This window comes from Oncorhynchus masou, chromosome 1 (assembly GCF_036934945.1).
Source record: "Oncorhynchus masou masou isolate Uvic2021 chromosome 1, UVic_Omas_1.1, whole genome shotgun sequence".
NCBI classification, from domain to species: Eukaryota; Metazoa; Chordata; class Actinopteri; order Salmoniformes; family Salmonidae; genus Oncorhynchus; species Oncorhynchus masou.
The window spans coordinates 32,922,322-32,935,532 of NC_088212.1; the positions used below are offsets into that span (position 1 = coordinate 32,922,322).

At 41.3% G+C, this 13,211-nt stretch overlaps 2 protein-coding genes and 1 pseudogene across 4 annotated transcripts in view; 1 reads left to right on the forward strand and 2 right to left on the reverse strand.

Annotated features, from left to right (window-relative positions):
- The window catches only part of LOC135542289 (sialate:O-sulfotransferase 2-like), an 89,793-nt gene extending 85,499 nt beyond the window's left edge, over nucleotides 1-4,294 (forward strand). For all 3 annotated transcript variants that reach the window (XM_064969154.1, XM_064969164.1, XM_064969173.1), the window contains one exon: nucleotides 1,609-4,294. In XM_064969154.1, coding sequence (XP_064825226.1) covers nucleotides 1,609-1,967 — 359 coding nt within the window. In that variant the 3' untranslated portion in view covers nucleotides 1,968-4,294. The remainder of the gene's footprint in view (nucleotides 1-1,608) is intronic.
- On the reverse strand, nucleotides 4,294-6,928 carry LOC135512792 (C3a anaphylatoxin chemotactic receptor-like; annotated as a pseudogene).
- On the reverse strand, nucleotides 6,549-13,159 carry LOC135542303 (chemerin-like receptor 1). The gene is made up of 2 exons (XM_064969184.1): nucleotides 13,018-13,159; nucleotides 6,549-10,953 (listed from the first exon to the last, which is right to left on the reverse strand). The coding sequence occupies exon 2, from the start codon at nucleotides 10,923-10,925 to the stop codon at nucleotides 9,885-9,887; it is 1,041 nt and encodes a 346-aa protein (XP_064825256.1). The 5' UTR covers nucleotides 10,926-10,953; nucleotides 13,018-13,159; the 3' UTR covers nucleotides 6,549-9,884.
- Between the last annotated feature and the right edge of the window lie 52 nt (nucleotides 13,160-13,211).

Here is a 13,211-nt window from a genome sequence, read left to right on the forward strand (position 1 = left end):
ACAAAATAGGGAACATGGTGCCATTCGAGATGGAACCTCTGACTCAGCAGGACATTGTGTAAGAGCCGGCCCCAGCTGTGTGATCACCGGCCCCAGGCCTTAGAGGGGGGCTGTACTGTAGGTTGTTATGATGACGTTAGAGTTACTGTTAGAGTTGCTGACGCCTTTTAATGCACTGCGGCCTCACAATTACCTTGAATCCAGAACAAATGATTTGGCGATAGTATTTGAATGTTACACATGCATAAGTATCGGTAGGCTATGTGTCATATTCGGAAGTGGTCTCTGGATGATGACGTCAAATTATTGAATTTGTCAAAAATATTATCTTACAATCCCTAAACCAACAAATGTCCTTTAGCTACATAATTAAGTTATTCACACAGCTCCTTTCAGTGTACTGTACTTCAGTGTACTGTACTGTACTTTTTGCCCCCCTTATAGGCTAACATTCTGTACTTCCTGATGTCCAGAGGGGCTCAACAACCTTGGTCCATGGCCACTGTAACTGAACTCCAACTGACTGACAGACAAACAAACCTCTATCCATTCACATACTACATTAAAATAGTTGAATTGTACTATCCTACTCGGATTAGGACTGCCTACTGTATTTACCAATGCTTCATGGCATACAATGCATGAGGTTTGTCAAGAGGGATTCAATAGCTGTGGTGTTTTGGCTCTCCAGATTTGGTTTCGCTATCTGATAAGAGAACTGTTTCTCTGCTTCACTGCTGCCCTTTAACGTGCAATGTTCTTCTGAAGTTCACTATGGCAGTATAACTTCCACTCTCATATCATCTGAATCCCCAAGCCTGCACTGCTAACTCAGCAGACTTACACTTTAACAACCATCGCTCTCCTCCTAATAAAGGTACATGCTTAAGCAGCCCTGGTTTCGCCTGCCAACTCCTTTATGGACTGTGGCTTATAAGGTTTCTGCAGTAAAGTATTCCAAAAAGGTATGGTGCACTGAACTGTCTCAGCAGTCAACTGAAGGACAATGTATACTGTAGGGTGCTGGTAGACCTACTGGTGCCACAACAGTAGATCCCTATCCTAGCTGTCCCCTGCCCTACAGTATGTCCCACCCCTGCAGCTCTCCATTGACCCTGGTGGGAAATCCTGAGCCTCCCAGACTGCAGCAGGTCTATCTGTTAAAAGGACAAAAACTTGCTCTGTTATGTGTCATTCATTTAATCCCCCCAAGGAAGCCCGGGTCTCAGAGAAGGCATTATGTGCTGTGATTACACTTGGTGAATTGCACCAGACCTCTTAAATGAAATAATATCAGTGTTTGATGATTCTTCTGCAGGGAGAATGGATCCACTACCTTGGGTTCCCTGGGGATGTAGAGAGCTGCAGAGATTGTATTCTAAAATTATATTCAAATTAAATTTTTTCCTGCTGTTCGCTGGGCTGCTCATACAGACAATAGTGCCCCATTTATAGGTGTTTTCTTCCAATTTTGGATTATAATTATTTACATTGAATATAACTGATATATGCTAGAGATCAATTGTGTACCCTTAACTAAGATTTTAGGCCTTCTCACACAACTCGATTATTTTTCATCTGCTTCTGGTGTTCTGTGTTGTTTTGCAGAGTGGCCTGAGTTTGTGAAGAACTATGCTCCTTGGTGGGCGTCCCACACACTGGATTGGCTGCGTTATGGGAGGAATGTCCATGTGGTCCACTTTGAGGAGCTGAAGAGGGAGCTGTTCTCTAAGCTCAAGGACATGGTCCTGTTTCTGGACCTGGAGGTGGCCGAGGACCGCCTGCTCTGTGTAGAGGGACAGAAGGACGGTAAATTCAAGCGCTCCGGCCTGCGTAAACTGGATTATGACCCGTACACACCTGAGATGCGCACTAGCATTGACGAACTCGTCATGACTGTGGACGCTTCCCTAAAGAAGAGGAACATGCCCGGGGTGCCGAAGGAGTACCGACCCACTCCGAGATAATATCTCCTCTCATTTCCCTCTCTCTCTCTCCATTTCTCACTCTGTTCTTCTATCCCTTCCCTTCGTTCTAGGATGAATTCATGTCATCCATGTCCAAATGGCTTCAAATATAAAAGTCACATGAAGTGAAAATCTATGTGTAGGAAATATGTTTTTATTTAATATACTTCTCTGTTCCCCACCACTTCTCTGTCTCCTTCTTTCTCACATCCCTTTCCTTTATTTGTTTGACTGACAGGCACACAACCGTATTGATTAGGAGAACAAATACTCTTTCCTGAAATGGTTTGAAATGTCACAAAACCTTTTAATGATCTGTCATTTTCAACTAAATGTTTTGTTTTGTTAGAGATGAAAAATCTATACCTCCACTTGCTGAATACAGTATGTTTGGGAGCCACTAGATTTAAAATTAGGAGGTGGTCAAAACCGTACTATTGGACTTGGATTTGGTTGGCGAAAACCCCTGTGTCCATCTAAAGGAGGTATTGAATGGGACTGAACACTCATCTCTCCGTCTAACCCTGTGGACCGACCATGAGGCTAGATCTTCACTCTTCTCCTCATACTTCAGCAGTATTCGAACAATAAGAGGTAATACAGCACTTGTCTGAAGCAGTGGCCTCTCTTAAAACTGTGCTGTATCAGTCCTACTGAGTCATTACATCTGTGCATTACAGCTGTCCTTTTGGTTACTGGCAACAGCTCTGGAACACTAAATAATTAACTCTCCATAGTTTATTTTGACCATCAGGCTCTATGGAACACCCCTGACTCTTGTCAAGACAGCCCTTTCAATAACTAGCCTCGACTCATCGACAGCTTGTTCGTCCTTGGTCTCCTCAGATGTGGTCAGCCAGACACAATGCGCATGATACATTTATTGTGGATTTATTGAATGGAGTTTTCTGCAAACAGTGCTATTTTGAAACTACCACTCCTGCTAAATCACTCTGCAGAACTTGTTGCTTTCCTTATAATGGTGGTTAGAAGCAAAATTACAATGTGGTGCCTTTTCTGTCAGCTGACTATTGGCTTTAAGTTGAAATGTAGGAAAAATAACATGATTACCAATATCAAATATTATTGGTAATGTGAATACATTATTGATGATATTTGATATTAAACTGTCCTCTTAATGCATCATCAGACACACTAGTGTCGAGAGTGTTCTAGCTTATGAAACAAAATACCAAGGATGTTGTTATGCAATTATTGCAAATATTGTGTCAGTGCAATGCACTGATCGAATGTTTGAGATTTCCATTTGGCTCATAACTCAATACAGGCTGGGAAGAGGCAGGGTTAACAATCAATAATTGTATGCCACCTCGCTGTGTGGCTGAGGCACGCTAGATCAAGACTGTGGAGTTATCAAGCATACCGTGATAGTTTAACACTTCAAATTATACATTTTTATGGGGGGGCAGTCGAATTTGCCTGCCTATAATGACTCAAACACACCAAAATCAATCAAAATGAATATTGTGTCTCTGTTAAAGTGACTTCATAACTAAGAGATAATGAAGGTTCAGTATTTAAATATTTGTCTTCATTTATTTAACTTGAATATGATCTAAAAAGTGTTTCACTGTAAGGTTAATACAGCTGTAGCATGTACTGTAGCTGAACGCTTACTGCCCCAAAGGCCCAACAGGCATTTATTCATGTTATAGATGATTTAAGATGAGAGTTTTCCCCTCAATGCTTTTTTTCTTGATATACGATCCCTGATCATTTTTGTTGAAGGTGAGTAATGCTGAAAGTGACGCACCCCATTTTCTCGATTGCTTTGGTATCGCAAAACAAGCTACATGTACAGGTATATAATAGTCCCAGCCATAGGTAATGTGCAACAGAGAATAGAAAGCTAATATACATCAAAATAATCTGTAAGTGAAGCATTTGATTTTGTACACCCACCATTTTATGTTGACTGATGTATAATGTGCGCGTGTCTCTATTGGTCACATGTAGAAAGAGTGCAATGAAAGAAAAAATTCCTTCCAAAATATACACATATATTTTTATAGTACGTGCAACAAAATTACAAATATATTTATAATGCAACAAGTAAATGGGAGCTATCTCTTCTATTTTTGACATAGGACCTTAACTTTGAGTGTTTTTTGCTTTCATTGACAGGCTAGCACTATCTCAAAAGGGGTGTCACATTTGAATGTATTTTGTATGGAATGAATGTAATGTGATTATAAATAAGGTAATAGAATGGAAGTAAAGTACTGCGATTCCAAATAAACATGCAATCTGAAAAAATATTGTATGGTAGTAAAAGTACACCAGACATTGGTTAGTATGTATTTAGTCCATCATATCTTCAGACCTTCAGGAATAACAGTTAGATAAGCTTTATCCCTGGCTCCGGATTGCAGTATAATGAAGACATGGCAGTGCAGCCAGCCGATGAGGAACATGGCTAACAGGGCAGTCGTGACTCTGAAGGACTTGGAGGACCTGGTCATCCTGTTGGTCCTCAGTTGCAGTGTGATGACAGAGTAGCAGAAGATGCGGAGTGGGAGCACAAAGTCGCTGACAAATCGACTCACAACTACAGTTAGATGGATATTTTGGGATAGGTAGTTGTTAAAGCATGTTGTTGTGTAGTCTGGGGTGACATGACAAAACATTATGGAGGCAATGCTGAGTGCAACAGAGATGACCCAGGCAAGGACCAAAACTGCAGAGGCCATCCTCATGGTACACTGGTTTTGGGCCCAAACTGGATACATGACCATTACATAACGGTCAACATTCATGAAGACCAGGAGGAAGATGCTGCTGAACATGTTTAGGAACATCGTGAAAGAGGTGAACATGCACATGAACAGCCCAAAGATCCAGTCCTTTGTCACCGTGTTGATGATGTTGAAGGGGAGACAGGCACAGAATATGAAGTCGGAGATGGCCAGGCTGAGGTACCAGGTGGTGTTGACTGTCTTCTTCATCTTGAGACCAGCGATCCAGATGACCACCCCATTCCCACAAACCCCCAGCAGGAAGATAACTACATTGACCACCAGGAGGGAGGCGCATGAAACCTCTGTGTGAAGCATGTCTTGTGGGTTTTGAAATCTACATCCTCGGGAGGAGTAACATTGATGAACTGACATTGACACTCAATTTGAAATGTATAATGAAGAGAAAATACACCTACAGCTACACCTAAACCTGGTCAGGCACAGCATCCAATACAAAACATTGACTTTGACCCTTTGGACATTACAGAGGCAGCAGGCTCATATACAGCGGGGAGAACAAGTATTTGATACACTGACGATTTTGCATGTTTTCCTACTTACAAAGCATGTAGAGGTCTGTAATTTTTATCATAGGTACACTTAAACTGTGAGAGACGGAATCTGAAACAAAAATCCAGAACATCACATTGTATGATTTTTAAATAATTAATTTGCATTTTATTGCATGACATAAGTATTTGATCACCTACCAATCAGTAAGAATTCCGGCTCTCACAGACCTGTTAGGTTTTCTTTAAGAAGCCCCCCTGTTCTCCATTACCTGTATTAACTGCACCTGTTTGAACTCATTACCTGTATAAAATACACCTGTCCACACACTCAATCAAACAGACTCCAACCTCTCCACAATGGCCAAGACCAGGGAGCTGTGTAAGGACATCAGGGATAAAATTGTAGACCTGCACAAGGCTGGGATGGGCTACAGGACAATAGGCAAGCAGCTTGGTGAGAACGCAACAACTGTTGGCGCAATTATTAGAATATGGAAGAAGTTCAAGATGACGGTCAATCAACCTCGGTCTGGGGCTCCATGCAAGATCCCACCTCGTGGGGCATCAATGATCATGAGAAAGGTGAAGGATCAGCCCAGAACTACACGGCAGGACCTGGTCAATGACCTGAAGAGAGCTGGGACCACAGTCTCAAAGAAAACCATTAGTAACACACTACGGGGTAATGGATTAAAATCCTGCAACGCACGCAAGGTCCCCCTGTTCAAGCCAGCGCATGTCCAGGCCCGTCTGAAGTTTGCCAATGACCATCTGGATGATCCAGAGGAGGAATGGGAGAAGGTCATGTGGTCTGATGAGACAAAAATAGAGCTTTTTGGTCTAAACTCCAGCTGAAAGTCCGTTTTGCCCAGCGACAGCCCCGAAACCTGAAGGATCTAGAGAAGGCCTGTATGGAGGAGTGGGACAAAATCCCTGCTGCAGTGTGTGCAAACCTGGTCAAGAACTACAGGAAACATATGATCACTGTAATTGCAAACAAAGGTTTCTGTACCAAATATTAAGTTCTGCTTTTCTGATGTATCAAATACTTATGTCATGCAATAAAAATGCTAATTAATTACTTAAAAATCATACAATGTGATTTTCTGGATTTTTGTTTAGATTCCGTCTCTCACAGTTGAAGTGTACCTATGATAAAAATTACAGACCTCTACATGCATTGTAAGTAGGAAAACCTCCCCACTGTATGATGCATGCTGTTTTGTAACTGCTGGGTGACTAATGTAATTACATGCACTTTTTCAATAAACTGTTCATGGCATACACATAAAGATGGTTGGACACAGGAGTTTGTTTGTCACATGACTTTTAATTAATAAATACATTAAAACAAGTGTACATCAATTAACTTTCTATTTCTTTCTATTTCTTAAAACATTGGATTTAATCAGAAAAAGGCAGAAACAGTCTGCTGCAGAATTACAAATGCAATTCAGTTAGAATGTGACAATGCTCTTTCCGCTTACCAGTTAAGTTCCTTTTAACAAGCAGCTTCTCTTTCTGTGGTTTACCATAAGTAATTACAAACATGGTCCAATATACAAACAACAGGGGTAGGCAGCCCTGTTCCTGGAGTGCCACACATATAACAGGATGTTGTTACAACTAGGCACCACACCTGATCAACTGGGCTGCCTACCCCTGCAACACAAGATCCTAGCCGATTCATCTTATTCATCAGATAAACAAATTAAAGAGGTAGATTGAACAGAACAATGGTTGTGTTTTTACAAATACATTAACAATTCCAACTTCCAATGAGTTCACATTAATCAAGTCACACAATGGTTGTGTGAAATGTGTTGTCCATGTGTTGTTCACACGTAAACACAGGACTCTCCAATATGATTCTCAGCTAGGGTATTTAATAACACTTGACTTTCAGTGTCACAGCAGATGATCTGACAGTTGGTGAGGTGGGATGAATTACATGTCATGGTACAAATCTGATTGCATAGAAACCTGTCCACAAGCTGGGTGATATATGGCAGGAAATATAAATGAAGAGTTTTGTTCCAAAACACAATATCCAGGGATCCAGACGACCACAAATGATTTGTTTTGGATAGGGCTGGACGTTATGTTGTGTATGGATGTTTGCAATAACTGAGGCAGATGTATACAGTGCATTCTGGAAGTATTCAGACTCCTTGACTGAAAGTATTCAGGCCCCTTGACTTTTTCCACATTTTGTTACGTTACAGCGTTACACTAACATTAATTAAATTCATTTTTAAAAGCAAAATCCGTTTTTTAGAATTGTTTGAAAATGTATTTAAAAAATGTCAAACTTATTTACATAAGTATTCAGACCCTTTGCTATGAGACTCGAAATTGAGCTCAGGCGCATCCTGTTTCCATTGATCAACTTCCTTGAGATGTTTCTACAACTTGATTGGAGTCCACCTGTGGTAAATTCAATTGATTGGACATGATTTGGAAAGGCACACACTTGTCTATATAAGGTCCCACAGTTGACAGTGCATGGCAGAGCAAAAACCAAGTCTTGAGGTCGAAGGAATTGTCCGTACATCTCCGAGACAGGATTGTGTCAAGGCACAGATTGGGGAAGGGTACCAAAACATTTCTGCTGAAATGAACACAGTGGCCACCATCATTCTTAAATGGAAGAAGTTTGGAACCACCAAGACTCTTCCTAGAGCTGGCCGCCAGGCCAACTGAGCAATTGGGGAAGAAGGGTCTTGGTCATGGAGGTGCCCAAGAACCTGATGGTCACAAGTTCCTCTGTGGAGATGGGAGAACCTTCCAGAAGGACAATCATTTCTGCAGCACTCCACCAATCAGGCCTTTATGGTAGAGTGACCAGATGGAAGTTATCCCTAAGTAAAAGGCACATGACAGCCCGCTTGGAGTTGGCCAAAGGGGACCTAAAGGACTCTCAGACCATGCGAAACAAGATTCTCTGGTCTGATGAAATCAAGATTGAACTCCTTGGCCTGAATGTCAAGCGTCACGTCTGTAGGAAACCTGCACTATCCCTACGGTGAAGCATGGTGGTGGCAGCATCATGCTGTGGGGATGTTTTTCAGCGGCAGGGACTGGGAGACAAGTCAGGATTGAGAGAAAGATGAACGGAGCAAAGCACAGATAGATCCTTTATGAAATCCTGCTCCAGAGCGCTCAGGACCTCAGACTGGGGTGAAGGTTAACCTTCCAACAGGACAACGACCGTAGGCACAAAGCCAAGACAACGCAGTAGTGACTTCGGCGCAAGTCTCTGAATATCCTTGAGTAGCACAGCCAAAGCCCGGACTTGAACCCGATCAAACATCTCTGGAGAGACCTGAAAATAGTTGTGCAGCGATGCTCCCATGCTCCCCAAAATGTATTCAATCCATTTTAGAATAAGCCTGTAACGTAACAACATGTGGAAAAAGTGAAGGGGTCTGAATACTTTCCAAATGCACTGTATATACACTGAGTGCACAAAACATTATGAACACCTGCTCTTTCCATGACATAGACTGACCAGGTGAATCCAGTTGAAAGCTATGCTCCGTTATTAAATTAACTTGTTAAATCCACTTCAATCAGTATAGATAAAAGGTTAAATAAATATTTTTAAGCCTTGAGACAGTTAAGACACAGATTGTGTGTGTGTGCCAGTCAGAGTGTGAATGGGCAGGTCAAAATATTTAAGCGCATTTGAACAGGGTATGGTAGTAGGTGCCAGGTGCACTGGTTTGTGTCAAGAACTGCAATGCTGCCGGGTTTTTCACACTCAACAGTTTCCCATGTGTATCAAGAATGGTCCACCACCCGAAAGACATCCAGCCAACTTGACACAACTGTGGGAAGCATTGGAGTCAACATAGGCCAGCGTCCATGTGGAATGCTTTCGACACCTTCTGGAGTCCATGCCCAGACGAATTGAGGCTGTTCTGATGTCAAATATTAGGAAGGTGTTCATATTGTTATGTACACCCAGTGTACACTTCAAAGTGTGTGAATAGTCTTTCTGCTCTTCGTACTGTAAGCAGGGTGATGTTCATTTCCTTTTAGAAGGTATCTTTTTTTTCAGCGGTAGGGATATGTTTCAGCTTAATTTACACAAATTACCACAAAGAGGTCACAATGATTTCCCCACAAAACAAATTCCCCTCGAGAGACATGGCTGTCAAACAGGAGCATTTCCTGTTTTCACTGATGTCGTTGAACTTTGAGCTTTGGTCACCCACTGAAACAAATGGACTTCTGCTTGTAAGATTAACATCTACAGGGACACATTATACAGAGGTTATTATTATTAGGTTATTAGGTTGTTATTTCAATATGTCTAGTAAATAGGTTATAACCCTATGTTATGTCACATCACTACAAAAGATCACTCTACAGCAAGGCCTCCATCGCATTCTGTATGTGAGATAATGACATTCAAATTGGTTGGAAAAAGTTAAGGTAGGAAAATATACTGGAGCTCATGGGAGAATCATATCAAACAGATAGATGTTTTAACATGAGACAAAGAGCACTACTTGTGATTATACAAATATATGACAAATATAACTAGTCCATTAGATCATAAAGTGAAAATACACCTTACATGACATTTCTACAAGACAAAGCGTCTGCAGCCACTGAGGCCTCACCATCATCATAGAGATTTAGATGTGTGTAGAGGTTCTGCGGCTGCCCTCCATGGAGCTGGACCTGGAGAGGTAGCGGCTGGTGGTGCGACCCTCCTCTCCAATGGCATTCGCCATCTTAGACAGTATGGAGCTCTTGAATTTCTGCAGGAAGTCATTGCCCATGAAAACATACAGCATTGGGTTGAGGAAACTGTTAGCTATGGCTACAGTAGTGCCCACCATAAGCCCAGCTCTTATAACCTCCAGGTCGTAGCTTTGGTGGTTCAGCTCAAGCAGTACAAAGACATGGTATGGCAGCCAGCAGATGAAGAATGTGGCTATCAGGGCAGTCATAACTTTGAAGGGCTTGGAGGACTTGCTCATCATTCGGTTGGTTCTCAGTCGCAGGATGATGACAGAGTAACAAAAGATGATGATAAAGAATGGCAGCACAAACCCACCAATGAACCGACTCACTGCGATCATCTTGTGGCTGTGTTGGTCTCTGTAGTTATTGAAACACTTTCTCATCCCTAAATGGGTTTTGACATCTCTGAACACTATGGAGGGGATGCTGAGGGCGACAGAGGCAACCCAGGCCAGAACCACCACTACAGAGGCCTTGCCCATGGTGCGATGGTTCTGAGCCCACACTGGAAACATCACTGACACACAGCGGTCAACACTGATGACGACCAGGAGGAAGATGCTGCAGAACATGTTGAGGAACATCACAAAAGAGGTGAACTTGCACATGAATAGCCCAAAAATCCAGTCTTTTGTCACTGTGTTGATGATGTTGAAGGGGAGACAGGCACAGAATATGAAGTCGGAGACGGCCAGGCTGAGGTACCAGGTGGTGTTGACTGTCTTCTTCATCTTGAGACCAGCGATCCAGATGACCACCCCATTCCCACAAACCCCCAGCAGGAAGATAACTACATTGACCACCAGGAGGGAGGCGCATGAAACCTCTGTGAAGCATGTCTTGTGGGTTTTGAAAACTACATCCTCGAGAGGAGTAACATTGTCATAGGTGTAATTGCTAAAATCATATTCATATGTATAATCCTCCATTGTGTTGCAGTTATTTGGCTTGCAATCCCTGTGAAGATAAGATATTGTCGTTAGGAAATGGTTTTGATCACCCCCTTGTTCTCAACCCTTTACTTCAGAGTCTGTCTTCTAGCCATGAGTAATTTACATGTCTGTTTCTGAACATGTCCACTTCAAACAAATCTGAGGTGGCCTATTTGGTAAAGCGTTATACCGACCGTTAGGTCCAAAATGATTGGCACCCTGGATAAAGATGAAAAAAAGACTGTGTAAAATAAATAATACAAAAACTGGGCTCAATACAATTGCTCAGAGAAGAAGGATTTTGTTTAGAAGTAACAAAAGACATCTGAACATGGAAGGGGACAAAATGATTGGCACCCTTGTTTCAGTACTCCAGCACCCTTCCTTGTAAAGATAACTACACTGAGATTGGAGAACACATTGTGAGGGATCTTAGACCATTCCTCCATACAGAATATTTTTAGATCTTTGGTATCCTTTGTCTGCTCTTATGGACTGCCCTCTTCAATTTAAACCAAAGGTTTTCAAAGGGGTTCAAGTCCGGAGATTGAGATGGCCATTGCAAAATGTTGATTTTGTGGTTAATTAACCATTTCTTGTGGCCTAGCAGAGGCAACCAAGTTTTGGGCTAAAATGTCCTGGTACACTTCCGTTTTTCGACGCCAAAGAGCTCTATCTTCATGGCATCTGACCATGGTCATTATTTTGTATTTTTTGACTTGTCTTTTCCTACTACCACTGACTTTGCTGATACATACTTTGAGGGCAAATTACTTGCTATGATTGTGATATTTTGTTGTCTCACCTAGCTATCTTAAGATTAATACATTAATTGTCACTCTGGTTACGAGTGTCTACTAAATGACTAAAATGTCAAATCTAAACATAAAATGAGCAAATGTATAAGTGTAAAATAATGTAATTTTCTACAAAAAATGTAGCATACAAAAGAGCTCAGTATTTGCATTATTTTTGTAATCATATTTCTTTGCCTATCTTTATCAAAGGTGCCAATACTTTTGGACCTGACTTGTATGTGCTCGTGATCACGTGGGTTGGAGTTCCAGGGCCATCGCTAGTTTGTCACAAACTCTCTCCTCACTATTCTCCTACTACCGTGTCCTCCCTCTCTTCAATGAAAATTGAAAATGTATCTTAAGGGTCCGCCCCTTCTTTAAAAAATGTTTGCCTAAAATGACATACGTCTTAAGTCTTAGCTGCCTGTAGGTCAGTCCCTGAAGCAGGGACATGCATATTATTGATACCATTTAAAAGAAAACACTTTGAAGTTTGTGTAAATATGAAAGGAATTGCAGGAGAATATAACATATTAGATCTGGTAAGAGATAATACAAATATATATTTTTTGTACCATCATTTTTGAAATGCAAGAGAAAGGGCTAAATTAATTTTTCTAGCCCAGGCGCAATTTAGACTGGCCACTAGATGGCAGCACTGTATGTGCAAAGTGTAAGAGTGATCCAGTGAAATCTTGCATGTCTATTTAAAATGTTGTATCAAGACTGCCCAAATGTGCCTAACTGGTTTATTCATACATTTTCAAGTTCATAATTGTGCACTCTCCTCAAACAATAGCATGGAATTTTTTCACTCCAATAGCTACTATAAATTGGACAGTGCAGTTAGATTAACAAAAATGTAAGCTTTCTGCCCATATCAGATAGATACAGTAGGTCTATGTCCTGGGAATTTTTTTTGTTTCTTACAACCTCATGCTAATCACATTAGCCTAAGTTAGCTAAACCGTCCCACGGACGGGACACCGATCCTGAAGAAGATTTAATGTATTTTTAGTCAAGTTAAAAACCTCACATTTTGGCTTTCATCAATGGCCTTCATCAATTTCTCTCTCTCCTCAATAAAATACTGATGTCTATAGGCCTACGTGAAAATGTAAGATATGTTTTGCAAGCGTTGAAAACATCCTCAATTACAGATGTATTAGATGTTGCCTATATTCATTAAATCAGCACTTGACAATTATCCAAACAATTAACTTAATATGTAATCTATAGCACAAACATAGCATTAGATGATCTGAAACAATGGTTCCGAAATGATAGCCTACCTTACAGACCAATTGATGGTGCTGACATATCACTGTCCAGTGGTGCTTCTCAATTGATTGTCACTTGTGATATCCTAGCACTCCTCTCCGTTTTTGACCAATACAACAGCACTGGCTGACTGTGCAGTTTACCAAACATATCCATTCCACTCCACTACTTTCAGTACTCTATTTTGGCTTGGTAGCCCCTTGTT